Source organism: Phasianus colchicus, chromosome 6 (genome assembly GCF_987193195.1).
Source record: "Phasianus colchicus chromosome 6, bPhaCol1.hap1.1, whole genome shotgun sequence".
NCBI classification, from domain to species: domain Eukaryota; kingdom Metazoa; phylum Chordata; class Aves; order Galliformes; family Phasianidae; genus Phasianus; species Phasianus colchicus.
The window spans coordinates 19,966,791-19,993,984 of record NC_143441.1 but is presented as its reverse complement, the minus strand read 5'-3'; the positions used below and the strand labels follow the sequence as shown (position 1 = coordinate 19,993,984).

Genomic DNA, 27,194 nt, shown 5'->3' with positions numbered 1-27,194 from the left:
GTTCAGCCAAGCGTTGACCATCGCCCCCAGATCCTTTTCCTCCATGCTGATTTCCAGCCACTCTACTATAAGCCTGTAGCATTGCCTGGTGTTGTTGTGGCTAAACTGCAGGACTTGACATTTGGTCTTATTGAACTTCATCCCGTTGCCCTCAGCCCATTGATCCATCTTGTCCAGGTCTCTCTATAGGGCCTTCCTACCTCCAGGGCAGATCAGCACTTCCCCCCAACTTAGTGTCACCTGCAAACTTACTGAGGGTGTACATAAATCCTTCATCCACATAATAAAGAAAGATATTAAACAAGACAGATCCCAGTACCGACCCCTTGGAAATACCACTTGTGACCAGTCACCAGCTGGATTTAATGCCATTCACTGCATTCTGAAAGAAGGAATAGCTTATTTGCAGGGATTTCAAACAGTATGGAGGGAAAGCTATAGGGCATCTCCAATACTTCATTCAGGGATCGTGCATTATAGCCCCCCAAAATGCTTTCTACTCCTGTGTCACTGGACAAGAGGATTCAGGTTAGGTGAATGAGATACATGGTGAGGTGAATGGTAACAATCCCTGAATTTTGAGTTGTGGGTGGCCATATGGAATCAGTTCTTGTTCTGGTGCTGGTGAGACAAGCAGCCAGCAAAGTCATCTGATCATATTTCAGAGGGTGACTTCTAAATACCAAGATCTGATTCCCGTTTCCTCTCTCCCACTGCTGCTCGCCCCCAGCGCACGTTGCCTCCTGCTGCTTTGCACATGGCCTGCTGCGGGAGCGTGGGCTGTGGGCTTTTTCTCATTTGACTAAGGGCATATTTCCCAATCTAAATCCTTAATGAAGACAAAAGGCCTGTATTGCAGGGTAGGAAGATAGTAACCTGTAACATATTATTAAGAGGGAAGACTCATTCTCCTTATGTCCATGTTTTTGAATGACTTAATTGAGGAAAAGAGAAATCTTCTGATAATAGCATTTTGCACAGGCCAGTGATGAGGATGTAACAGTGGAGATGCTGGTGATGCTGTCTTTTTTGGAAAGCCTCACTGAGCTATTATTAAAATGATTACAACCAATTCTTACGGATCCAGAGTGCTTTGATATGTTAGTCCTTTGCGTAGTATTCTCTCATGGGTGGAAACAAATGCTGCAGAGGCTCTGCATTTTTAATTTGTGATTGATCTCCCATAAGGGATTTTGCAAGATGTAGAAGGAAAACAGTCACATATTGTATGGATATTGTTCACATACACTTCCTAGGAAAGTGAACAAGGCTGCACGTACCTTTTAATTTTGTTGCCTCTCCTAATCTTGAGTTCCTTCAACTCAGGAAGTACAGCTGGGAGAAATTCAGAGGAGAGCAACAGGAATGATTGGGGGCTGGGAAATTATCACCCACAAGTAAAATTTTTAAAAAACAGGGCATTTAGCATAAAGAAGAAATTACTCAAATGGGAGATACAGGCCTTTAAATACATGAGCTGCAGGGAACAGAGACAACCAGTTCTAAGTATGTATTCTTTTATCTGTCCAAAGTGAATAAGAGATTCAAGAGAAAAAGAGCACAGCTGGGTCAAGAAGCTCTCTGGTGTTGGAAGGATGTTGCAGAATATGTGGTGGTGAATTGAGTTAAAACACTCATGGCCAGTCACCAGCTGGGGTGTTCCCCAGGGTTCAGTACTGTGGCCAGTCCTGTTTAATATCTTTATAGATGATTAGGATGAGGGGATTAAGTGCACCCTCAGAAAGTTTGCGGATGACACCATGTTGGGAATAAGTGTCAATCTGCCTGTGGGGAGGAAAGCTCTGCAGAGGGATCTGGATAAGCTGGTTCGATGGGCTAAGGCCACCTGTATGATGTTCAGCAAGACCTAGTGTCAGTTCCTGCATTTTAGTTGTGACACCCCTGGAAAGTTGCACAGTGGAAAAGGATGTGGGGATGCTAGTGGGGAGTTGGCTGAGCACGAGCCAAGCAGTGTGCAGAGGTGGCATCCTGGCTTGTAGTAGGAATAATGTCATCAGCAGGACCAGGGACGTGATTGTCCCTTTGTGCTCAGCACTGTTGAGGCCGTACTTTGAGTACCGTGTTCAGTTCTGGACCCCTTACTTCAAGAAGGACATGAGGCCCTGCAGAGGTTGTTGCCCTTCTGTTACTGAAGGATCTGGAGCACAAGGCTTACAGAGAGTGGCTGAGGGAACTGAGATTGTTCAGTCTGGAGAAGAGGAGGTTCAGAGACGACCTCATCACTCTCTACAACTGCCTGAAAGAAGGTTATAGCAAGAGTTAGCCTCTTCTCCCAGGTAACTAGCAATAGAACAAGAGGTAATGGCTTTGCCAGCGAAGTTCTGTTTGGATATTCGATTCTTCTCAGAGATTGCATTGGCACAGGCTGCCCAGGGAGGTGGTGGACTCATTGTCCCTGAAAGTGTTCAAGAACCGTGGGATGTGGCACTGAGGGAAATGGTCACTAGGCATGGAGGGATGGGTTGGTGTTTGGACTAGGTGATCTCATTTTTCTTTCTTAACCTTAATGACTATGATCCTATAATACAGCGTGTGCTTCTTCGTGAAGAAAGAAATGTATGTATATTTGTGAGTGTGTTGGGGGGGGAAGGGGAAGGAGGAAAGAACAGGGATCCTTTGACCTGACTTTTATGATTTATTGCAATGCATGTGGCAGTATCTCATCAATTTTTGAAGTACCATTTAAAATTATGGCTAATAGTGCTTATATCTAGTAACTGTGAATTCTAGTGTTGCAAGGATAGCCGAAGTCTTGGGTGATGTCTTCGCTATATTATAACTTGAATAGCTATTCAGGCATATTTTGGTATGTCCAGTTTAAAGATTCTACAATGATCTAAACTCTAATGAAATAATGTTAAAACAGTGTAAATTGCATCTTTTCTCAAATAATCCAATTCAATTAAATTTGCCTAGAATACAGTCCGATTATGAGAGCTTTGTGAAATGCAATTAACCAAAATCTGTCCTTAACCCAAACTCTGCAAATTGTTAATGGTATATCTGCCAATATTGCTTTAGGTACATTCACACAAGCTTTGAGTGTTGATACTCACCGTCTCCCATTTGTAAATTAGTATCTTCAGCCTTCTGTTGGAAAACATTTGTCCTTTTAGTCAGTATATTAATAAGGAATTGTGTAAAGATAACATTTTAAAATGACACAAAACAACACACATTTAGTGCTTTAGTGCTTGAAATGTCTGATCCTTATATGCTGCCATTTAGTAATAGAACTATATTTAATGAAACTCTAATCTGTAGAACTATTTCTTTTTATTTCTTTTTTATTCAATTATGTCTGTCTCTTTCTTTTTTTTTTTTTTCTTTTACATTGTGAGTCACTGGACTTGCTCCAAAGCTCCTTACTCAATCTTTTGAGCATCAAACCTCTGATTTAAAGACATCAGAGTTTTTGTCCCAGTAGGAGTGTCTACATTTGGTTGACTGCGATTAGTTCTCTGCAGAATTGCATTTTGGAACTCTGGGCTGGATTAAGGGAAAGCGTAATAATTAAAGCTGGACAGCTTGGCATCTATGCATTTGGTATTCGTGGCACTTGTCCAAATATGTGAGCTTGGTCTTTATATGCTTGTTGTCATCAGATAACTGTAATGAGGCTGTTCTTACTGTAGTTTTGGAAGCGGTGCAGAGCAGAAGTCTTCAGTCTGCCGAGAGCTAGAAATTTGGCTGATCTTAAGCTTACAGTGCATAAACACATTCGTTCCTCTTCTTTCTTTTTTTTTTTTCCAGTTTTCTTTCTCCTCCCTTCCTTCCCGTCAAGGACACAGACTTTGGCTGTATTTTTCATAACTGTGTGAAGCAAGAAACCTAACGGATGCCTGTGCCGCCGCCGCCGCCTCCTCCTCCACCACCTCCACCACCTTCTGGAGGGCCCCCTCCACCACCACCACCACCTCCGGTAAGGCTGACTTTTTATCTCCCTTAGCAAAATCTTAGGTATGGTAATCAGCTCAGAGCTCCCAGAATTTGGTTTGCATTGTTCATAGCAAGTATCTGGGGAAAGGGCTTGTTTTGCTTGCTTTTGCTCCTCTGTTCATTACAGCAGTGGTCTTCAGAGTGAGGTAGAACTGTCCATTGAGGTGAAGAAAGAAAATGTTAGGACTTCAGTAGTACATGTGTGCCATTTAGTAAATATACGTATACTGATTGTGCATGCTGAAAAATGTTTCATTAATAGGAATGTATGATCACAAAAAGTTAAAAAGTTTGGAGACCCCTACATTAAAGTACATGTGGTGAGAATTTGGCATTTGTGAATTCTTCTCCAGTCAGAGAACTGATTTTTGTGTTGGTAACTTGCAGGTGGTAAGTCTTAATTTCTTCATCTGCTTTCATATAGCTTCTGTTCAGACTCACAGTGCTCAGCTGCTGCTGTTTCTCTTTCTAGCACATGCCATCTTCCTGGGGATACAGCACAATATGCTTTTATACACGTGCAGGAACAATTACTGCTTGTAACAGATCATTACTTTGTGTGCCATGAAGTAGAACATGTGCCCTGCCAGCACATTTGCAGTAAGGGGAGGATGCTGTGCTTGAAGTTTCATGGTATTACATTTTCAGAGCTTCACAATTAACAAACAAGGTTAAGCCATTCCTTGTATACCGTAATCTTTTGTTCATAACCTGTTTCTGCACTGAAATTCGTAGGCTGTTTTTGAACAAGTGAAAGCTGGCATGGTTATGTTCAAGACATGAAATCTCTCCTTGTGTTTCCATGTATTTTTCTGTCACTGTTGTAATTATTTGTCATGTAAGTTAGTTCCTATAGCAAAACAGTACTTTTTCATGCCTCAAATATATTTCAGGATGTTTTTTTGTTTGTTTTGTTTCTTTGGGGAAACAAATAATCTAGTGGGATGTGGGAGGGTCAAGGGCTTTATTTCTGTCTCGTGTTCTCCAATGTCTGCTATTTTGTTCCCACAAAGATCTGTTGGGTTTGTTTTTTCTTTTAAATAATGTTTTTATATTATCTTCATCCAGGTAGAGATTTTCTTGCATGTTTCTCTTAACTACTTTGCAGGCTGAGCCATTTTGTAGAACTCTCCATGAACTGTGGAGATGAAGAGGAGGAAGACAGAGACAGTGCATTAAATCAGCAGTGTTTGATTCCTTTCATCATTCTGCTTTAAATTTGGGCACCATCAGCAGTGTTTTCAATTAGCAGTTCACTGAGTTGGTACACCCTATAGTTAGATACTGAAATAAGTGGGCTGCATTTTGAAAGCAACTTAATGCCCACATCAGCAGTCAAAGTCAACAAAGCTGCAAGTGTTCTTATCCTAATAAATTTAGCTCAGTAAGTGTCTAGAGAACTTTTTAGATTCCTAAAACATGTTCCAAATTGTAAATGACTTGAGAAAGCTAAGAGGATCCCTAAGAACCAATACAAGCAAGTTCTGGTTTTTTTTCATCCTCCTTTGCTGATAGCCAAAGCCTCTGCTACGATAGAGTTTTGATATAAGAATTATGACAAAATTATACAATATTTGCATATTTTATTTAGGTCATTCTTTTACTAAAATGATCTTCTGTTGGTAAGGTGTACAGAATTTGCACTCAGTTTCTTCTTGTTGATGCAATACAAGCCAAACGTATTTCTAATTCATTTCCCTGTTCATTGCAGAGGAGTTGGACTAGATGACTTTTAAAGGTCTCTTCCAACTCTAAGGGTTCTATGATTCTTTGATATTAAAGCCTTCCTTCCAATGAAAGTAGTGAGCACATGAGCCAACATAGATAATTACTGTACCAGTGTGACTGAGTATTGCTTTTCTGTAACAGCAAAAGGATTTTTTCCTGTCGTAATGGAATCAGAGAGGTCCAACAGGTTGGGAAGACCTGGAGTCCAAGTTCAGCTGAAGCGCAGTACAATAATCAGATCTCCAGCTGATGTTAAGTTGCACAGTAAAATCTTCTAATTGTGAGGAATCCATGAGAACTTGCTACAGGCTCTATTTTCATTTACTGTGAAGCTGTTTTCTAGAACTTGGCATCTGCCTTTTACAGCTGCTAATGTACACAGCTGTTGTTACAGCTGCTAAATCTACAGTTGGAGGATGGAAGCATAAGAGTTCCCATGTAGCTTTAAGCAAACCTTCAAAACAAGCAAGTTTTACTTGGTCAACACCCAGAAATGTTTCAAAGTACACAGCACTGTGATTTTTGTTCTTTTATATTGATATAATTAAACCACAGTGATACTTACGTATTGGCAAGTAAAAGTTAGAGTTTAATTGCTGTATTGATGTGTAGGCAATCTGCTGGTTTTACAGACTTGTTTTATGCTGAAAGAGAAATGAGTGTGTGTTGATTGGGGTTGTAGAATCCTGTCATTTTGCATGATACCACTACGTGGGTACCACAGATTTGTGTTGCTTTACTAATTGTATGGATAGTAGCTGTGCTTTCTCTTGGCTTTCATTAATAAAAGATTTTTAGAGAAATAGTCATTACATTAATATTTTTTTCTGCATGTCTTCGTAGTGAATATAGTGAGCCTGGATCCCAAATGATTTTGCAGTCCTTACTTCATTTGAAAGCCTAAGCACTTTGACATTTTTGTACTGTTAACTTAAGACGGAAGAAAGTTTGGTTCTATACTGCTACTTTCAAAGCTTTGAACTTGCAGATATCCTGAAGTGTTTGTACTGAATTCTCACTTCTTACATAGTTGCAAGGCCATACTAAAGTGATTTGGAGATGATATTTAAGACATGCTCGGAGCCACCTGTGCCCAACAGCTGAAAAGCTACTGACTGCTAGAGTGTACTTCAAAGAAAACCAAGTGGATTTTTTAGGAGGGAATGCTATGTATCTGTAATAGCAGATGCAGGTGGCTGAGTCAAAATGTAAATATAGCTAATTAGATTAATTAGGCATGTCTTCAAATGCATGCCTTTGGGGGGTCATAGATAAAGAGGAGAGAGAGGAGCAGGCATATTTGCTGGCATTGGCTTGCATGATTCAGATCTTTTATCCTTTTCTATTCCTTTTTACCCCTTTTGGCTTTCAGTTGTATGAGGCATGATGGTTAGTTTAGGTTGTTATATTTCCAAAAGTAGAGACCACTACTGAGACACATCAAGAAATTTCTCAGGTAAAGCTCCCAAGAGATGATCAAGAAAGAATTTTGCTTCGATAAACCTTGTTCACTTTTTATGTGCAGTGCTGTGCTGCCTTTGTACATAAGAATTCCCAGCATTATGTTCAGTCATCATACATTAAAATGTTAATATTGGAGGAAGTGTGTATATGTTGCAGGCTTGCTGAGTTGAGCCTTATTCAGGAGGTGTTTGTTTAATGACTCATGTATTTGTGGAGCTTAAGAAAATACTTCTATTCTCTTGTTATTAACAAAGCCTTAGCGTAGAAATGAACCCCCAAATCTGCAATGGATCACATGATTGAAGCCAGTAAATCAGCACCAGGAGTTTATTTTCCCTATTGGCCTACTAAAAAATAGGAGTAAAGGGGAGGAAAGAAATACACTTATTGGGAAAATAGACTTCAGTGGGAACAATGTGAGACTTGAAATAATGCTGAACATGAAATTGATATGTAAGTTAGTCTGAATGATTACGGCTTTCTCATTTAGTTAAAACAAAAAGAATTTCTGCTATGGATGAACATGTGTCAGTGTTTACCAGGTTTGTTATTCTGGCCATACTCTCTGTTCTTGTAATAAAAAAAAAAACTCAGAAGAACAGTTCCTCATGGTATAACACTGTGATAAATGCATGATTTACACAGAGACACAGTTTGCAATGTTAAGGAAAACATCAGCTGATGGTTTTCCTTGGGGGGATGCTTTTTTCCCACCTTCGTGCAATTGTTGGAGTGCAAACCTTGTTGAGCTGTTTACCTCGACCTTCCCAAAGAATTCAGAGAATGACAGTGCTTAACTGAAAGTGTGTGGGAGACGGCTTTACTCCTGTGACATTTGGTTCTACTGTTCTTTGGAAGGAGAAAAACAACGTATGTAAAACAGCTTGGCTGAAGATAATGATGATTGGTGGTACTCTGATTTGGTCCTACCGAATATAATACCGTGAGAAAAAGAATGTACACGTGTATGTATGTGTATGCGTAGGTAGGTGTGCATACATGCTCATCATTGGTTGCAGAAGCAAAGGCCACTTCTAAATTTTTCATTCGGAGCCCGAGATGTGCAAACATGATGCTGAAAGGTTAACAGAATCATGTATGGTGCCAATTATGAATTATTTAGGAATGTGTTTATTAAAATTTTCTGCGAAGCTTGAGTAAGAAGATACTTCCTACTTTGTCATGAAGTCCCTAGGTCATGGGATAGCAAATCATCATGTTTATTGCTGCTAGGAAATAGCAAATGGTGGAAAAATGCCAAAGTGAGAGGGAGCTCATGCCTGATGATCTACTTGCTGACTGGCCATCACAGGGACTGTGCGAAGGGCTGGACAAGGTGTGGCTGAAATTGTTGAGGGAATTGTTGGACTACATTCCAACCATTCATTCCAAAATAAGCTGATTTATAATGTTTTAATAATGTATTGCATCTCACTCCAGTCTGCTTTCATAAAGAAGTGAGGGGCAATTGCTGTCTGTATGTGGTTTATTTGACTTTATTTTCAGAGAGTTGAAAATGTGAGATTACATAGCTACATAGTCACAAAATGGTGCTGCTGTAGCTTTCTGCACCTGTAGGCAATGAATACAGATCCAATCTGTAGGAACTGTGAAAGGTGGGGAAGACATGAAGAAAGCATAAGTACTACGTTTTTGTAGTACTTTGTGTTTTGCTCTGTGTGTTTCATCTGGACAGGGACAGGAGCACTGCATATGCTCGTGTGTGCTAATTTTCTTCACTGCTTTCCTTGAAATTTCTTTGGTCACTGCTTTTGCAGAGCTCTGTTCTGCAATACATTTCATAATGCTGTGTGTCAGACGTGCTGTCTGAATGCAGTGGAAAGTATTTAAGTTTATTCTTGCTTTGGCTGTCCTTTTATAACTTTTAATTTGTGTACCACTTTCTTATATTTAATGGCTAAAAGTATGAAAACTGTAGTGTGTCACAGGGGCACCTTAAAGTGGCTGTAACTGGTTGATCCTCAGCACTAGAAGCTGCAGAGAGCTAGGGGTTAATTTACCATTCTTCTTGTAGTGTTACTGCCCTGAAAAATCACATCTGTAGCATATGCAGTAGCTGCATGTTAAATTCCATCTGTCAACTCATACTACACTTGTAGTCTCTCAATTAAAATGGAACCTGGAATTATAGCAATACCTGTGCTGGAATGTGACATTGCAAGAAATTTTAGTTTCTCAATATTGTTCCAATTTGGGCTGACCATAATTTTGCATTGATGCTGAAATGCAAACTCAGGTAGTTGGGTCAGACGGGTAGCATAGCATTCTTAAACAGAGTAAGGTCAAGTTGCAATATGTGTAGCTTGCCACCTGTTGTTGAATATTTTGTTATCACCACTCAGAATAGCCCTTGTCATTCTGGAGACCCCATCGTGGTAGGGCAGGTGGTGACACCAACTCCCACTGTGGTATTTTCAGCCTTGTTCAGCATGATGTTTTTATGGTAGTGCCAGGACTTTGGGTTTACTTCTTTATATAAGAATTTTCACTATTTTTTTGTTTTAATTTATGCAGAGGAGAGCTTGAGAGTTTGAATCCCCAAAAATTTGATGAGATTTTGACATCAGAAGGTGAATTTCCAAAACCAGACCCAGGGTATTTCTGGTATCTGACTCATGGTCTTTGTGAGCTGCTGGGAAAACACTTCGATGGTGATTTGATTTTACAGTGCCTCCATTTTGGTGGTTTATGTTCCTGGGTATTTTATTTTAGTGAAAGAACAGCCAGAATTTGTGTTCAAAGTGTGGGTGTCAAGAAGTTAAATATGTGAAAGCTGAATGGCTCAGCAGGTATAAATTTTCATATTGATTTTGCTGCCTTTTTGCATTCAGGTACAAAATTTAGCAACCCACACAGGAAAACTTTAGGTACTCCATTGTTAATAAACCCACAGTTCCATTCATAGCAGGATCAATCTAACTCTTAAAAATGCAAAATTTGTCATTGTCTGATGGAGTGGCACTGACATAAAGCAAGGAGGGTTTCTATGGGGCGCAGTGGCATTGATTGCAAGTGGCCATTGAAATGAACGCTGGAATAGAGAGGTAGGAGAGAGTAACTCCTGCTGTGCTTTTTCTTATCTTTTGTCCCCTGCCATTGTGATTGCCAGCACATTTGCATCTAGTTGTACCTTGCAAGCAGGTAGGATGCTAGCGCAGAACACAGGGCTTTGCTAATGGAGCACCTCATTACTGAGATCTGCTAATGCCAGCTATGGCTGAAGTGCTGGAATAGGTCTCTAACTAAACTTCTGCACCGTACTTCCTTTGCTTGAAGATCAAGCATGGTGTAGACACAGCCTATCTAAGCACACACATTGCTCGATGGCCTTTTCAACCCTGCAGATTCAGATTGCAGAACTTTGCGTGATGAATGTCAAGATCATGGTTAATCGTTATTTAGCTAGGTGTAGATGGAATCACAAAACCCTGCTCTTGTCATTCTCTTGAAACAATGACTTGATTAGCTGCCAGGAAGCGATTTGGCGGGTCCCTCCTGTGGGTTCCCTCAGAAATAATGGGGGCTGGATCATGACCCGTGTGCTTGGAGCTCAGATCGCTGCAAGTGTGTGAGATCGCTGTGTTTACGCAGGTAGACTGAGTGCCAAGAATTAATTGGTTTCATGCTATGCTGCAGAGCAGGAGTACAAGGAGTAGCTCTGACCTTGCCATTGAGAGTACAAAGGGAACTTGCACAGTGGTGAGGTTTCCCTCATCGAGTGGCTTGAAATCAGAAGCTCTGTTGTGAATGGACAAACCAAAATTTGCAAGTACTGGATCTCACAAACTTCTGTGTAAGTCAACACTTTAGAATACCTAGAATACAAGAGGTTATATGTTTTGTTGGAGTGGATTGTTGGATTCTTCTTCAAGTTGGAAAAGGGGGATGCTTTGTTTATTTTATTTTACATTTGACAGTGCATGAGTAAAACCACACCTGATGCACAATTAAAACAAGCACAAGAAGGGTGACAGCATTTTTCTCTACCATACTTCTGCTTGCGACTTGTTGGAAGTGGGGCTTATTATTTTAATAAGCTCCTGGGTTTTGTTGCACTTGTGTTTCCCAGCGCATTAATGAGGGTGACCTCAGCTGCCCATTGGAGAATGCTCTGTAAAGGGAGTGCTTCTGCCTGCTGAGCAAACTGTGCTGCTACAAATTTAACCTTGTGAATTCCTGGCATAATCCTGATCTGGTAGCAGGAAATAGATTTTGAGGGAAACAAGATCCTCTGGTGTTTCAGATTTTGTACTACTAAAGTATAGATGAGTTTCATAATTTTGTGCTGTGCCAAAGAGGGGAATGGCTCACGCTGAGATTTATGGTCATCTTCAGTCTTCCATCTTGTTCCAAAACAACCTGATTCCTTCAATGAAAATTATGACACTGTGGTTTGTTCAAATATTCTGGCATCTTAGTGCAAATATTTTTTTCTTTCAATTCTGTTTTGGAAAAGGATGAAAAAGTCATTTGAAAGTTGGATTCATTCAAACCCATAAGTCCTGATTCTCATCCCCTCTCACTGTGCTCATCTGCTTGTAGAGCCTTGTGGTGCCATATGGGCAGTGAGAACACCAATGGTCCTTCCTCAGAGGAATCAACCCCCCCAAAAAATGTGTTCTGTTCCTCTTGATGTTCTTGGCTGTCCCTAGCATTGTGCATACACAATGTACACAGCTAGCTTAACCTTTGTTGTCATCCTTCCTGAACAGTCTGTATCATCTGCACTAGGATTCCAGTTATTGGGGATATAGGAACAGTATTTGTGGGGTTTTTTTGTAGTTGTTCTATCTCTGATTGTTCAGACTCTTCCCCAGGCTTCATAGGTTCCTTGAATTCTGGTTTCAATGTCACAGTTGTTTGACAGTGCTCACGCATGATTCCTTCACCCAGATTAGCACTGTGCATCCCTGGCTGCATTGCCTGAACAGCTGGAGCTAGATTTGACCCCATCTGCTGCTCACACTGCTGCTGTTAGCTGTGCATTGCCACACCTGTAGCCTTACTTTTTCTTTCACATTTCCAAGTTTGGTCTGTGAATTATGTCTGGTTGGATGCTGGAGGAGGCCAGGTCTGGCCCTGTGCTCCTTCATATGAATTTGTGATCAGGCGTTCCTTATCCTAAAGCATTCTGTTCATCACTGCAATGCGTTTCCAATTCCTCACAAGGCAAAAGAGAGATGCTACATGCTGCCCAGGGAAAAATTTCTTGCCTCAACCCATGTCTGGGCAGGTTCTGCTAGGAATAGCATAGGAGAACAATAGGAAGGCAAGGATTTGTTAAGGGATGTCCTCAAGTTCTTTGTTTACTGAAATACACAGAGCGCATGCATCCTGCCAGTATCCGTGTTTGATCTCTGCATCAAATTCCATTTTGATGAAGGAAAAATGGAACATGGGAGAGAGTAAGGAAGATTGACAGCAGATTCACAGAAATAAATGAAATTGTCAGCAAACGTGAGAGCTGTCTTTCTGCCCATAATGAAAGACTGTGTGTCAAATGATTGATTGATCTTTAATTTTGTTGCCATATACCTTACTAAATAGATATTGCTAAGGATGGGCTAAATGTCTTTTGACTTTCTTTAAAATCCAATTCAGGTAAATGAATGCATTTTCTACACGGCTCTCCTTAACGTATTTCTTATAGAAAATGACCAGGAAAGGGAATGTACTGTGATGATGCCATTCATTACGTGTTATGAATATTAAAATATTAATTCTTTGAAATAAAAGGGAATGCAGTGTTCTTAGATGGAATTGTCCTTTATTTTATCTTACTCGTGGCTCCTATCCACTACAGAGATGGAGCATGGGATTCTTTTTTCCCCATCAGGTGATGGGTTAATTCTGAAATAAAGGTCTATGGCTCCCTGGCTGTGGGATTTGCAGAGGGCTGGAGATGCATTTGAGCTTCAGCTGTCATGTTTATGAAGATCTACACTATCCCAAATTACTTTTCAAATTCAGTAAGGAACATATTTAAGCATCAGAAAAAATATAACCCATTTATGGGACAATTTATGCATGCACTGTGACCTGAGCTATCTGTCCAGAGGAATTCTCTTTTTCTGGGTGCAGGGCTGCTCTTTAACATCTGAAAGGTAGTAATTAGTATGTCCCTATTATTGGTACTACAATGAACTTTTCCAAATGCCTGGTGCTTTCTTCATTTACATCATTTCAGTATGTGAGCACATATACCTCTGAAATATTTTAAATGTCGTAGGAGCCCAGAGGGTATGTCAGTGCTTCCATTCAGCTTGCAGGATATAAAGTTAATTTACTAGGATGAAAAAAAGACTTTAAAAAAGCCCAATGACTTGTGCTTCACAAAAAGCTCTCTGCCGCAGAGGAGCCAGCCTTAATCTGAAAACCGAGACTGAAATAATCTGCTGTTGTCCACAGGTGTTTTCTGCAAGGAAATGGTCACTCTGTAATTGCCTGCTTTCAAATTGTAGGTTGCCTGTGTTTTACATGAAATCACCAAACGCTTGTCTCTGCTGGCTTAGCAGGTCCTTAGCAGTCACCATTCTTTCTCTTCAAGGCTCTGTGCATTCTGTAGGCAGATCACCCTCAAGGCCGATTAATCAGGCTGAGCTCCTGAAATCTAAATGTTTGCTTTTTGACTGCTACTTTGGTTCTCTTCTGGCATCTCCAGTGGTGGGGAGTGTGTTTTGCATTCTTGTTCTTTTTGAATGGCCTCAACCTGCAGTGATTCAAAGCCTCTATATCCAATCCTCATTATTCATTACTGTGCTGGTCTGTTACCACCTGTAGATTTTGAAATGTTTATTTCCATTATTGTTGATTTATAAGCTGGAACATCACATTTGATGGCATTTTCTTGTTTAAGTGCTTTGGTGTCGTGTTATGTGGTCCAAACTTCCATAAAATCACAGAACTGTAGCGTGGCTTGGGTTGGAAGGGACCTTAAAGCCTTAAACCTTAAAGTTCCAACCCCCTGCCATGGGCAGGGCTACCACCCACCACATCAGGCTGCCCAGGGCCCCATCCAACCTGGCCTTATGTGCCTCCAGGGATGGGGATCTGTATTGATCCTATACCTTACAGAGAGCCTGATGTTAGGACACTAAAGACAAAAGTAGTGGAGTTTGAGACAAAGAGGGACTACTTCTGTTATGTTCAGGCTGTTTACATGTGTGGTTTGTTCCATTCTGTTTCAAAGTACATATTGAATGTGCCATTGCTTGTGTTTGAATTAGTAGCAGAATATCCCAGTGGCTATTAAAATGGTGAGAGCCCACCAGTCCTCTACTGCTTCATGTAAATAAAGCATAGAATCTAATTTCAATCTGTGTTACCTCAGGCAGCTCTAGCATCTGATAAAATAAATTATCTTTGCATTCTCTGCTTCCCTTTTGATTTTCGTTGAAAGAGTGAGGTGTTTCTGTAAATAAGTGAGACTGCCCTTCAGTGAGGGGAAAAAGAAGCAGTCTGAGACTTACTTGCATCCTTTGTCTTGCAGCTGTTTTCCCTCAGTGACTCAAAATAGATTTGTCTTCCCGCTTAATTGTTTCTATTTCATGTGCTTAGACTTGAAGTTTAACTTGACATTTAAATAAGAATTTGCAAGGACAGGGCAGCATCTGTGTGGGTGAGGTCCCTGCTGAAATGCCTCTTGACAAGAACTGTGGCAGCCCTTGAAAGAGCAGGCTGCAAACAAGGAGTCTGCAGGAGCTCTGACCGGGTTGCAGGCAGGCAACGTTACACCCAGAGCATCCCGAGTTTGTAATGGAAAAAGAGAATCCGTATCAAGCTACTCAGCAGCTCATCAGCCACCCAGGCTGACCGTGGTGTCCCTTACTGAGGAGGCAGAGGAAAAAGCTGGGGCCAGGCACGGAGTAGGTCCTGAAGGAAGGGGATTGTCTTCTGGGCCTCCAGCATAGCATTCCTTTCTTGTGTGAACAAATTGCTCTCTCCTCCCTCTTACAGTGATATCAACTCTTGGGTTGCTTGCAAATATAAGTTGCCACAAGCAGGGCATTTTAGTCTAATAGCTGTGTGGCTATCATGAGTTTTTATATTCCAAGAGTCTACCTGCTGAGAAATGCAGGCTGGGGAGACGGAGTGGGCAGCTGGCAGTGTGTGTGGACACTTGAACCTGGAAACGAAAACAGCTGCTGGAGCTAATTTTAAACGTAGGTCCTGATCAGATCCCTTTCAATCCTAATTGTCGTGTAACTGTAGAGAGGCGTGAAGTTCAAGATACTGGTAAAAAAACTGTGTGGAAAGGGAAGCCGTCCTTGCTCCAGTTATGGTGTTTCCATTTTTCACAGTAAGTACTGTCAGCTTTAAGGAAATGTGAGTGGAAAGAGCTCCTGGCTCGTCCAAGATCTAATGTTGCTTTCGCTGTACGTGGAGCATTTCAGGGTGGTCATAAGGGGAAATGAGAATCCCTGCCATTAAAGAACAAGGGGAAGTAGCACTGGTTCAGAAACTATGTAAAAGGGTGTGTTTTTTCCATAATTCTTTAAATTAATATATAGTTACATTATCAGTCACAAGATTGTATAATACAGAGTTTTTACATCAGTTGTTAGGAATGCAGCTGGCATCGGCAGCAATCTGGAGTGCCATCTAGTGGGGCTCTGCAAATCTGTCCATTTCTAAATATTTTTAAGCTAGTGTAACTACAAATAATAACAGTGCAATTTTTCATTTAGAATTAGCAAGTTAGGTGTTTTAATAATTTAGCAGCTGGTTACGTTTTTTCGAGCTTTTGTTTTGCTTTCAGAATGCTATAACCAAGTTGTGTGTGGTTGGCTTTTTAAAAACGTGACAGTATTGTACTTTATTATGCCTGTGATGGTAAAATTAGGGTTTATCATAGAGTCATAGAATCACCAAGGTTGGAAAAGATCTCAAAGATCATCCAGTCCAACCGTCCGCCTACCACCAATATTTCCCCACTAAACCATATCCCTCAGTGCAACGTCTAAATCTTTCTTGAACACATTATGAAACGTAACCTGTGGAAACCTGTGGGAATTTGTAATAGATGTGGGAACATGCAGCACATTGCTGTTGTGAAGATTTCCCTCTGTTAGACTGCTCTGTTAACCACATGATAGGTTTGGAAATAGCTCTGCTTCAGAAAAGCAAAACTTCCAAAGATTTAAGCAGAATGTGCTTGCTTTTATAAAAGGAAACTTAATGAAATAAGAATAAAAAATAAAAATATGTTTTGTTTTTATTACAAAACTTTGAACTTCAGCCTGACTTTACATTTACGGTCCTTGGTTAGGCTAGAAAATTTAATGAAATATAATTGCATTGTTGTAAATACTGTCTACTTAAACTGCTTAAATTTTCCAGTACAGAGAATCTAAATCAGTTAATGACTAACGATCATGTTCAATTATAAGTTTGATATGCAAATAATACTCTTTTTCCCTAAGGCAATACAACTAAAACAGAAGGATGTTTGTTCTAAGGAGGCATATAAATCCTTAGTTACAAAGCATTGTAAATAGAATGAAAAGAGATAAAGGCAGTTGGAGCTGCAGTTGTGGGGCAGAGACCCCAAACGGCCAAGTGAGGGGTCACGTTTCATATAAGCATGACTCCCTAATTTCCTTTCAACAGTATTAAACTCACTGATATTAGATGTGTGCTATATTTAAACTTTCAGGATTGCTGCTTCTGTACAACTGAATGCTCTTCTGGCTGAATCCAAAGGCCTTGGAATGACAGCTGCCAGGGATGGTTTATTTCAAATTTTCTGTCACATTTGTGTCCTTTCTGAGCATGCATTTTTATTAGTACCTGCTGTCTAATGCTCGTATCCTCAACAGGTGAGTTCAGAACTACCCAAATTGCAGAAGGATGAGCAGAAAGCACGAAACGCGCTGCTGGCTGATATCCAGCAGGGAACTCGCTTAAGAAAAGTGACTCAAATCAATGACCGAAGTGCACCACAGATTGAAAGTAAGTTCCTGCAGGAGGGCCGTGGGTGAGGTCTGCAGGAGCCCCATTTGTGGAGGTCAGCTGGGCAGGGTTTTGGTGGGTTTGGAGTTCATCTATGGACAACATATTTAGGATGTGAAAGGGGAGAGCTCAAATTTCTAAAGGTACATCTTGTCCTGAAATCAACAGCTATTAATACTTCATAATAAGGCTGAATCTGGGTATCACCTTAACAGGCATTCCTCATACCAGAAGAAAGAAAAAAACAATGAAGTCAGGAATGATGAAACCCATGGGAGTTTCTTTTTTAAATGATTGTTTAAACAGGAATTACTGCCTCCAGCAGAAGAGCTGTTTTTTAGTAGATAAAAAGAACAAAAGATGCAAAAAAAAACAAAAAAACAAAAAAATAAAAAATCTGGATGTATTAACTTAATTCCTTTGGAACAGGAATGTTTACTTCCTAACCTCTTTTAGCTGAAAACACATGCCTGATCATCATTTAGAATTGGAGAAAAGACTGTTAACAAGTTACAGCAGTTGCCTGAGCCTTTTCTTTTTAGTCTTTGTTCTCACCTGAACCCTTTCCCAGGCATCTTGCTAATGGCGGAACCCTGTTGTTGTTTAGTTGTTTTATTTATTATTAATAAATATCAACAACTATTGGTATATTAGTTTATTAATAAATAAATATTAATAAACTATTATTATTAGTTTCTTGTCTACCTTAGTGTGATAGTGCTAAAAGAAAGTATCTTGGGAATAGTGGGGGGAAGAGGCAAGACATGAAAGTAAGGTTATGAAGATCTTGATGTGCTTGATTAGCCAAACTCTAAGAAGTCATTCCTGACAGGTCCAACAAGGATTACAATAAATATCAGTGATCTGAAGATCTTTGAGTGTAGTCTAAAACAACTTTTTCTGGTGCCATCATCGATGTGAGATTAAAAAGCACCAGAGGGCGCAGTGCTTCAAGATACCAGTCAGAAGAATGGTCATTACTGTATTGACGGTAACTGTCCTTACTGAGCTAATTGAATGAGGAAGAAGTCTGGTCTTGACTGTGTTTATTGCTGCTCAGTCTTAGCAGCCTGAGAGCACTGATGAAATGGCTTTTTGTCATGCTTTTTCTTTTCTTCCTATAACAGAACCCAAAGGAAGTAGCAGAGATGGAGTTAGCCCAGCCGTTAATAAGAGTGGCTCTCAGCAGCCCCTGGGAGGCTTATTTGCTGGCGGCTTTCCCGTTCTCAGACCAGCAGGCCAGAGAGACGTGCCAGGTGAGGACTTCATTTGCACAGGAGAACAGCTGGGGGGAACTGCAATTCTAGTACATTGGATAAGAAATAGATTCAGTAGACTGCAGATTTTTACATGGGTATATTTTTACATTAGCTTAATGTAAACTTGTAACTGTGCCTCAGATAACCTCAGATTTCAATACTCTGTTTATCTTCATTTATTTATGCTGTATACCTATTTATGCTGTATACCTTCAGCATAAATGGCAAAAAAAATGTCACACTTCCTTCTCTCCATTACTGTGTATTTCTATGATGTTACAGGCCTGTATGTTACTTTAGAATTTAATTTTTAAGACGTATGCCATCTGGGTTTTATAAAGGACAGTTCTGATCCAGCAAGGTAATTTACTGACCTGAAAAAGAAGGTAACTGATGCTTCACAAGGACAGGAGCAAGGGATGATTGGGAGCCCTCTTGCTGCTTTTGCCTCTTTTTAGCCCTTTAGAGTGGCAGCAGTGACCTCTGGTGCTGCTGGGCAGCTGTTGTCTGCATGGGCAGGACATAGCAGCAGGCATTTGTAAGGAAAGACAGAACTTGACTCTACCTGCAGCTGTTCTGTGTTTTTTCTTCTGGAAGACAAGCTCAAGATGCTCAGCACAGCTTGTGACGGGGCTTCCTCACAAAGCTACAGTAGCTACTTTGAGTTATTCTGAGAAGCATGGTCCTAGTTTAAGAATATAGAATGAGCTACCTTTTTTGACATCTTGCTTTCTGAAAAATATGGATGTGTACTTAGGCAAATAGTGTAAGGTCAAGTGTCTTTGGGCATTTGCTGTTGAAGAGAAAACATTTGCACCTTCTAGAAAGCACCACTTCTTTGAGACACCACTTTTAAAGGTCCACAGGATTGAGATTTATGCAACATTTGTGCGATTTTTTTAATCGTAAGCAAGTACTTAAGGATGCAGGTGGATGTGCATCAATCTGCTTGTGTTCTCTGGGGCCTTTCACTCCAACCCTCGATGCTCCCAGACTTACGGACCATTCACATCCAGCTGGCTGCACCAGGCAGATGTGTCACTATGGAGGACCACCTGCCACCACAGAAAAACACCTTCGCCTTCAAGTGCTTTGTGTTGCAGAAGCTGAGGAACACAGAGGGGAGCAGGGCCTCCCAGTAGGTCAGCATTTAACTTAGCAGAATCTGTAGTGTCTTCTGGAACACATCACCTCGCAGGTCCCTTGCACCATGGACAATTTGTTGGATATGAGACGTTTTGAGTGGATTCATTTAATCACTCAGAATGGCCACTGGGGAGGGAAGATGAATAGTGTTTTTTGTGCTGTTTTGCCTGATAAGACGGAACAAAATACCGGTATGTAAAGTGTGATCTTTTTTTTTCAGGAGGGAGGCCTGGGCAGCTTCCTGGAGTCCGGGCAGCGGCTCCCAAGGCCACAGTCCCACCGAACAGCATTGCAAAGGCAGGAAGTAGCCCCTCAAACCCATCCGACAGCCCCTGGCCAGCTGTCCCACCGGAGCCTCCCAGCACTTCCCGGGCTGGCACTGCACGGCCCAGCCTGCCTGCACCTCCGCCGCCACCTCCAGCTGCCAGCAAACCTTCCCTCACCTTCCCTCCTCCTCCGCCTCTTCCCCCTCCAGCAGAAAGGCCTACCAAGGGGGGATCCCCCAACTCTGTTCCTCTGCCCCCGCTCCCTCCCCAGGCTGACAAGCCCACAAAATTACCAGGAGGTGCTTCGCACCTGCCTCCTCCTCCTCCTCCCTTACCCCCCTGTGGATTCCCAGCCAAGACAACCGATTTCTCCGCTGCTGCTTCCTCTCCATCAGAAGCAAGGGATTATCCACCTCCCACACCACCGCCGCCAGCTCCTCCTCCACTCCCCGCATTTCCCCCAGCCTCAAACAGGCTCTCCTTCCCGCCCTCCCCAGCCATCAGTAGTGCTGTGAGTGTTGGTGGTGACGTGCCCCCACCACTGCCCCCCAAGTCTCCCCACTTGCTGTCCCATCTGCATAAACCCAGTAATATTCAGTCGCTCCCTCTCCCTCCCACCCCACCCCTTCCTCAGCCAGCAGCAGTGTTGGAGACCAGGAAGAAGAGACCAGGCCGAGGCCCAGGTGAGAACAGTGTTTGTTTGAAATTTTTCTACCTCTTTTGGCCAGCAGGGAAGTGGCACTGATGGCTGAAGAGCTCACAGGGGTGTGGATACAGTATACATAGCAGCAGGAGAAAGCTTATAATGTGGGAGGAATGTAATTAGCATAATGTGTAATGAGCATGCCGGACCTCAGGCTCTTCTGACAGTAACATCTGCCTGATGTGCAGTTACTCAAATTCCAGACTGGTTTTAACATCCCTTTTCTGATGTAGTTGTGCAGACTGGAGCTATATTGGGAAACTTTACAGGAGAGAACAGAATAAATACGGTATAGCTGCAGCCATAGATGTGTAAAGGTAAATATGGATGCAGTCCTCTGCTTTTCAACAAAGGTAAGTAGAGCGTGAGGCTCCTCTGAGTACTTGGGTAGTGAGGATATTGGCTAATGTTTCCCTGAGTAGATGATAGGAGGAACTTTTTTCAGACATGATATAATGAGGATAATAAAAAATGAGTCTAGATCTGTGTGGACTTGTGAAATGGAGACAGCTATTTAATATGGAACATTTGAAGAGAATGTTCTGTGCTCTGTATCTCAGTAGCCACACGTCAAGAGAAAGCTTACTGGTTCCCTCTGACAGCCACGGGAAAGGCTCTGAGTACAGTAGATCAGCTGCTTTGTGACAGTGATTAATGATGCTTGGGAATGGTGTGATGAACCATTATTTTATAGAGATGCTTTTCTTGTGGTCATTCAACTTCTGAGGTTTCCATTTTGTTTATCTAGTGGCTAACTTGGAGGCCTCAGGATCCCTCTCTCTTACACAGTCTGTCCAGAAGATGTATGAAGTCACCTACAGCAGCTGGATATGTTTGTCCCAGATATTGCACTCCTTTTTATAACACCCTCCAATTCTGTGCAGAGCTTACTGTCAACGTCATTAATTTGTGATGATCTTTATATGCTGGTCTGCTTCCTCTTTTTCAGGAGCTGGTGCTGGGAAGCTTGCCATTCCTCCACAGCCACCAGCCAGGTCACCAACAACTGAACTCACAAGCAAGTCTGGAGCCTCAGCCTGGGCAACAGTTCATGACCCCTATCCACCACTCAAAAATGGAAATATGCATATTATTGGTAACGTCATCTAAATTAGCTTTAGTTGAAGACTTCGGTACAAAAGCCTTTGTGTCTCAGACTTCAAAAACTCATTCACATCTTTCTCATAACAGTGTAGTAATACAACTTGACCAATAGAATTTTTTTTTTTTTACCAAGAGAAAATGAAGGTGGTTTTTTTTTTCCACAAAGGTTTTGAACAATTCAATAGACAAACTCAGGAACTACCTGCAAAATTATTTGAGATTCTGAGAATTTGCTGTACTGTGCTTACATTATTATTCTTTGAAATAGTTCACAGACATTATGTAGCTTTAATCCTATGCAGCAAAGCCTACTAAGCACTACTTTTGTGGTCTGATGAATTGGCCATTCATTCTTGCTAAATTGCTTGAAAACCATGGAGGAATACATCTGTTACCACAACATCATCAGTGCAGAAAACTGCAAAGGCAGCCAGAAGCTTAACTTCGGTTACTAGCAGTGTTTGCAATTAAGCCAGAAAATTTGTATGGCTCACTAGCTGGCTCAAGACTGCTTATTTGGAGTAAGCCGCTATCTTTCCCAGGGAAAACCAGTCTGCATTTGAAATTAATAGTGGCAATTTATTTTATTTTTTTTAAACCTGTAACAGTAACTAATGTTTGTTTCCCTGAAACTTCCTAGATGACTTTGAATCTAAATTTACTTTCCATTCTGTGGAGGATTTCCCCCCACCTGATGAATTCAAGCCATTTCAGAAAATATATCCCAGCAAGATAGCTAGAGGTAAGTGTGTAAACATGGGAATGTCATATAGTTATCCAATAGCATTAAATAGGGTGAGTGAAAATAATGAACAGAAACCAGCTGTACTGTGAAAAGCTGAGTTGTAAGCATAGGACAGATGGGACTGAGATTTGTTACAGTGGTAATAGAGACCAAAGATATAAGGAAAGCACTTAATTACTGTAAAGACTTAGTAGCAAAAAAATAAAATTACGTGGCTAGACATACAGTTTGTGTTCATCAGACTTTTGCAGTTGTGTAGCAAATAGAAATTAAGTCTGTCTAAATCCTCATCTGTATATAACACTTTTTGCAACTGAAGGCCTACAGAGCAATATGTATCTGTTTAACAATAAGTGATAAACACAACTTAGGTTGTTTAAACTGCTGTAGAAACTACATCCAAAATGCATTCCCAAAATATGTATCTATCTGCTCTGAATTAACCTAGCCTATGTATTTACAGATCCTTCTAAAAATCCACCATTAAGAACACACGTGAGATGAGAAGAATCGTCTGATACTTTCTGGACTGGTATTAAAATGGAGAACATCAAGATAATATATGAAACTGAAGGGTCCCCATTACAGCGATAGAAATTACATTTGGATCACAAGTGCTGCAACGTTAACATTTTTATAAGCTGGAAGAGAGATGTAAATGATACTTTTGGAAGTATTTTGTGGCATACACACCACAAAAGTGTTAGCATAGGCTTTTAACTATTGTATATATGTGGATATTTTTTAAATGAAGAAGCATAAAATTTAAAATCTTTGTAGTGTTCAAACAATTCTTATCAAGCTGATGTGTTACCTCAAAGAATACTTTTTGCATGATGTGCCTGTAGTTCATTTTTCTTCTTCCATCTTCATTTTTAAATATTTTAGTAATCCTTCAGTTATTATTCAGACACTTTTTCCATGAGCTATCAGAAACTAACATGACACGTTTAGTCCTTTTGTATGCTTTTTCACTACTTATATTCTGCTTGTGTTCAGATTGCAACAGAATGGCACTTTCAAGAACAGAAAGGCCCATAATATTCCTCATGAAGCATGAAGAGAAAGGAGATGTTGAATTGTGGCAGCTGTTGAGCTGCCTCCTATTGAGGATAGCAAACACGTCTGAAGAAACCCAGCTGGGTAGGGTGGCCACAGACCTGACAAAGATGACAGAACTTTTCAAAAATGGTCAAAGAAAGAGGAAGCACACCATACAGAAGATAGTGATTCCTGTCAAATGAATTGGTTGAAATAAGCAAGGCAACCAGGGATGAGACTTGAGCTCCTGCTTTTAAGATGCAGCCTGTAGTGAGATGTTTGTTTGGCTCACTGACATTCAGATCACACAATGTCTGCTTCCAGCAGGAATTACACAAATGCAGCATTTCACTGCATTAGGAAGAGCTGCCACCAGCTTGTGGAAAGTGATCCCTTCTCTCTACTCAGCACCATTGAAGGCATATCTGGAGTGTTGTGCCCAGTGCTGGGCTCCTATGAACAAAAGAGACATGAACATACTGGAGAGAGTCCAGCATAGAGCCACCGAGATGATGAAGGGACTGGAGCATCTCTTCTGGCAGGAGAAGTCATCTATCTATTCTATCTCTTCTACCAGAAGTCAATCTCTTATCAGGAGTAGTCAACATGGATTCACCAAGGGGAAATCAAGCTTGACAAACCTGGTAGCCTTCTATGATGTCATGACTGGGTATTGTCTCCATTGACTTCAGCAAGGCTTTTGACTCTGCCTCATATAGTGTTCCCATAGTTAAGCTTAGGAAGTGTGGGATAGAAGATTGGACAGTGAAGTAAACTGAGAACCAGCAGACTGGCAGAGCTCAGAGTTGTTATCAGCAGCACAGAGTCTAGTTGGAGGCTTGTAACTGGTGGTGTTACCCAGGTTTTGTTCAGCATCTTCATTAATGAGCTGGATGAAGGGATAGAGTGCACCGTCAGAAAGCTTACTAATGATATGACATTGGGAGGAATGACTGACACACAAGAAGGCTGTGCTGCCATTCAGTGATACCTGAAGAGGCTGGAATTGGGCAGAGGGAAACCTGATGAGGTTCAACAAGGGAAAGTGTAGAGTCCTACACCTGGGGAGAAATAACCACATGCATCAGTACACGTTAGAGGCTAAGCTGCTGGAAGGGCTTACCTTTTCTGGTAGACAACAGGTTGGCCATGTGCCATAGCATGCCCTTGTGGCCCAGGTGGTCAGTGGTATCCTGGGATACATTAAAAAGAGTATGGCCAACAGGCTGAGGGAGGTTCTTCTCCCCCTCTACTCTGCCCAGGTGAAGCCACATCTGGAGTACTGTGTCCAGTTCCAGGCTCAGTTCAAGAAAGACAGGGAACTTCTGGGAGAGAGTCCAGTGGAGGACTGCAAAGATGATGAGAGGCTTAGTATATCTCCCTTGTTAGAAAAGCCTGAGAGAGCTGGGACTATTCACAGCCTGAAGGAAGACTGAGAGGGGATCTAATCAATGCTTATAAATACCTAAAGAGCACGTGTCAAGAGGATGGGGCCAGGCTTTTTTTGCTGGTGTCCAGCAACAGGACAAGGGACAGCAAGCACACAGTAGAATAGAGGAATTTCCATGTGAATATGAGAAAGAACTACTTTGGGGGTGACAGAGCACTGGAACGGGCTTCCCAGAGAGATTATAGTCTTCTCTGGAGATACTCAAAACCTGCCTGGATGCTTTCCTGTGCAACCTACTGTAGGGATCCTGCTTTAACAGGGTGATAACCAGGAGTTCCTTCCAACCCTTGTGATCCCACAAGGAAAAACTGAGAGCTGGGACTACTCATCCTGAAGTAGAGAAGGCTCAAGGGGAAATCTTACCACTGTACATGAATAACTGAAGGGAGACTGCAAAGAGGACAGAGCGAGGCTCTCTTCAGTAGTGCTCAGTGCCAGGAGAAGGATCAGTGGGCACAAATCAGAACACAGGAGGTTCCACCAGAACATGAGGAAATACTACTTTAGTGCATGGGTTACAAAAAGCATTGACACAGGTTGTGCAAGCTCCTTGTCAGAAATCTTCAGAATGTACTTAGGCAGTATATTGTAGATTGTCCTGCTTGAGCAGGGGTGGGAGTGGACAAGATGACCTTCAGAGTTCCCTTCCTTCTTCAACTGTTATGTGATTTTCCCTTCTTACAGTTCTCTTGGGTTCAGCAGTGTGAATAATGGCACTGCTATTACCATTTAACAGCCAGGTTAATTATGGTTATTTTATTATTTATTTCTAGAAATACCACATTTTACATCTGCAGCTGTTAAAAAATATTATAAATGGTAGGTGGAGATCCTTTGGACAACAGTATTTAGAAAAGACAAGTAACTGCACCCCTAGCTATCTTTGCTTTTCTGTCAGTTTTTATAACAGATGAGTTATGCTATGACTCCTATTCACAGGGTCATAGAATCACAAGGTTGGAAAGGACCTACAAGATCATCTAGTCTAACTGTCCTCCTGTCACCATTACTACACGCTAAGCTACTAAACAATATCTCACAGCACCTCATCCATACATACGTGCACGCTTACCATGTGCAGGTGCTGTAAGGGTAAGAAACATTTAAACACCTTGCCTGCAGGGCTCCAGAGAAGCATCATTAGTCTTTTACAATACCTTGTTCTTATGTCAAAAGAAGAAAAAAGTAGCAATGCTTTGACCAATGCTTTCTGTTACCAGTATTATAGTTACTAATAAATGTGCATGGATATAGTAATAAGCAGGGGTCAGCACTGCTTTTCGAACAACTGGAAAAGAAGTTCAATACTGTATTAAAGAATATTTTGCTCTATTATTATTAAAAGTTGATGTACTGCTGATTTTCATGTTTTGGAACTTGTGTACAACTCTACAATAAGTATCTTCATAAATATTTGAAAGCTATATATAGCTCAGACCACATGCCAGAAAATATCTAATGGAAGACCAATTTTATTTCCGTTTTTATTATGATTAAGAGCATTCTAAAAAGAAACATCTTATAGAAATTAAACTAAAAAGCCTGCACATATTTTTAAGCGGTGGTGCAGTGTTATTTAATACATATTAAGTCCTTGTTGTCTAAGATCTATTAAAGCTTCAGTAATTCCTAGCACTTGGATACAAAGAATGACTCAGGCCAGCACCACTATGCCCTTGCACTGTTCTAGGCCACAGCTGTGCTCAGGACCACTGGAAGGTCCAAGCCATGGAGCTGCTCTGGTTTTCTCTAAGTGACTGTGACCAAGCACGTTACTGCAGACACTTGTTTATCTTCCTTTTGCTATTATAAACACTGCCTAGATCACTGTGCTCAAAATGATGATTTCTGTCATAAAAAACAATTTGCAGTGAGTACATAGTTTCCCACAAAAGAATTGCAGATGTGTGATCCTTCAAAATGGCAAATATGTATCACCTTTTTTTAAGCAGGAACACTATCTTGCCTCTCTGTCCTCTAACTGGGACAAGCATTTTATCGCTGGTCTCCCCTTCTTCACTAATATCCAACCTTTCCTTTCGGGACACAGTGCTCTGCAAGCAACAGCTGCAGAAGCAGCTTTGGAGTTCAGTTGGTGAGTGTGAAGTCTATTTTGATAGGGGTATTTTCATTCAAAGCACTCTTTCATTCCACACGTGGATTTCATGGGAAATCCATTTACCTGAGTTGTCAGCAGTTAGGGAAAGCACACCGTTCATCTTCATCCAGTGCAATAGTCTCTGGAATGAAGTGTGCTTCTTGCTGTCACTATTCTGGCCAGGAAGAGAGAAGTTAAATTTTAGGCTTACTTGGCTATTTTTTCATTTCCCTTTATCCATTTTTATGATACCAAGGC

The 27,194-nt window shown here is 41.2% G+C and overlaps 1 protein-coding gene across 10 annotated transcripts in view; it reads left to right on the top strand.

Annotated features, from left to right (window-relative positions):
- The window catches only part of WIPF3 (WAS/WASL interacting protein family member 3), a 39,575-nt gene extending 12,853 nt beyond the window's left edge, over window positions 1-26,722 (top strand). For 6 of the 10 annotated variants that reach the window (XM_090142618.1, XM_090142619.1, XM_090142623.1 and 3 more), the window contains 6 exons: window positions 3,775-3,943; window positions 16,992-17,124; window positions 18,252-18,380; window positions 19,750-20,478; window positions 21,448-21,594; window positions 22,243-22,800. In XM_090142618.1, the coding sequence (XP_089998744.1) occupies window positions 3,860-3,943; window positions 16,992-17,124; window positions 18,252-18,380; window positions 19,750-20,478; window positions 21,448-21,594; window positions 22,243-22,436 (1,416 nt within the window). In that variant the 5' untranslated portion in view covers window positions 3,775-3,859 and the 3' untranslated portion in view covers window positions 22,437-22,800. The other 4 variants (XM_031590036.2, XM_090142625.1, XM_090142626.1 and 1 more) reach the window with 4 other exon arrangements.
- The last annotated feature ends 472 nt before the right edge of the window (window positions 26,723-27,194 follow it).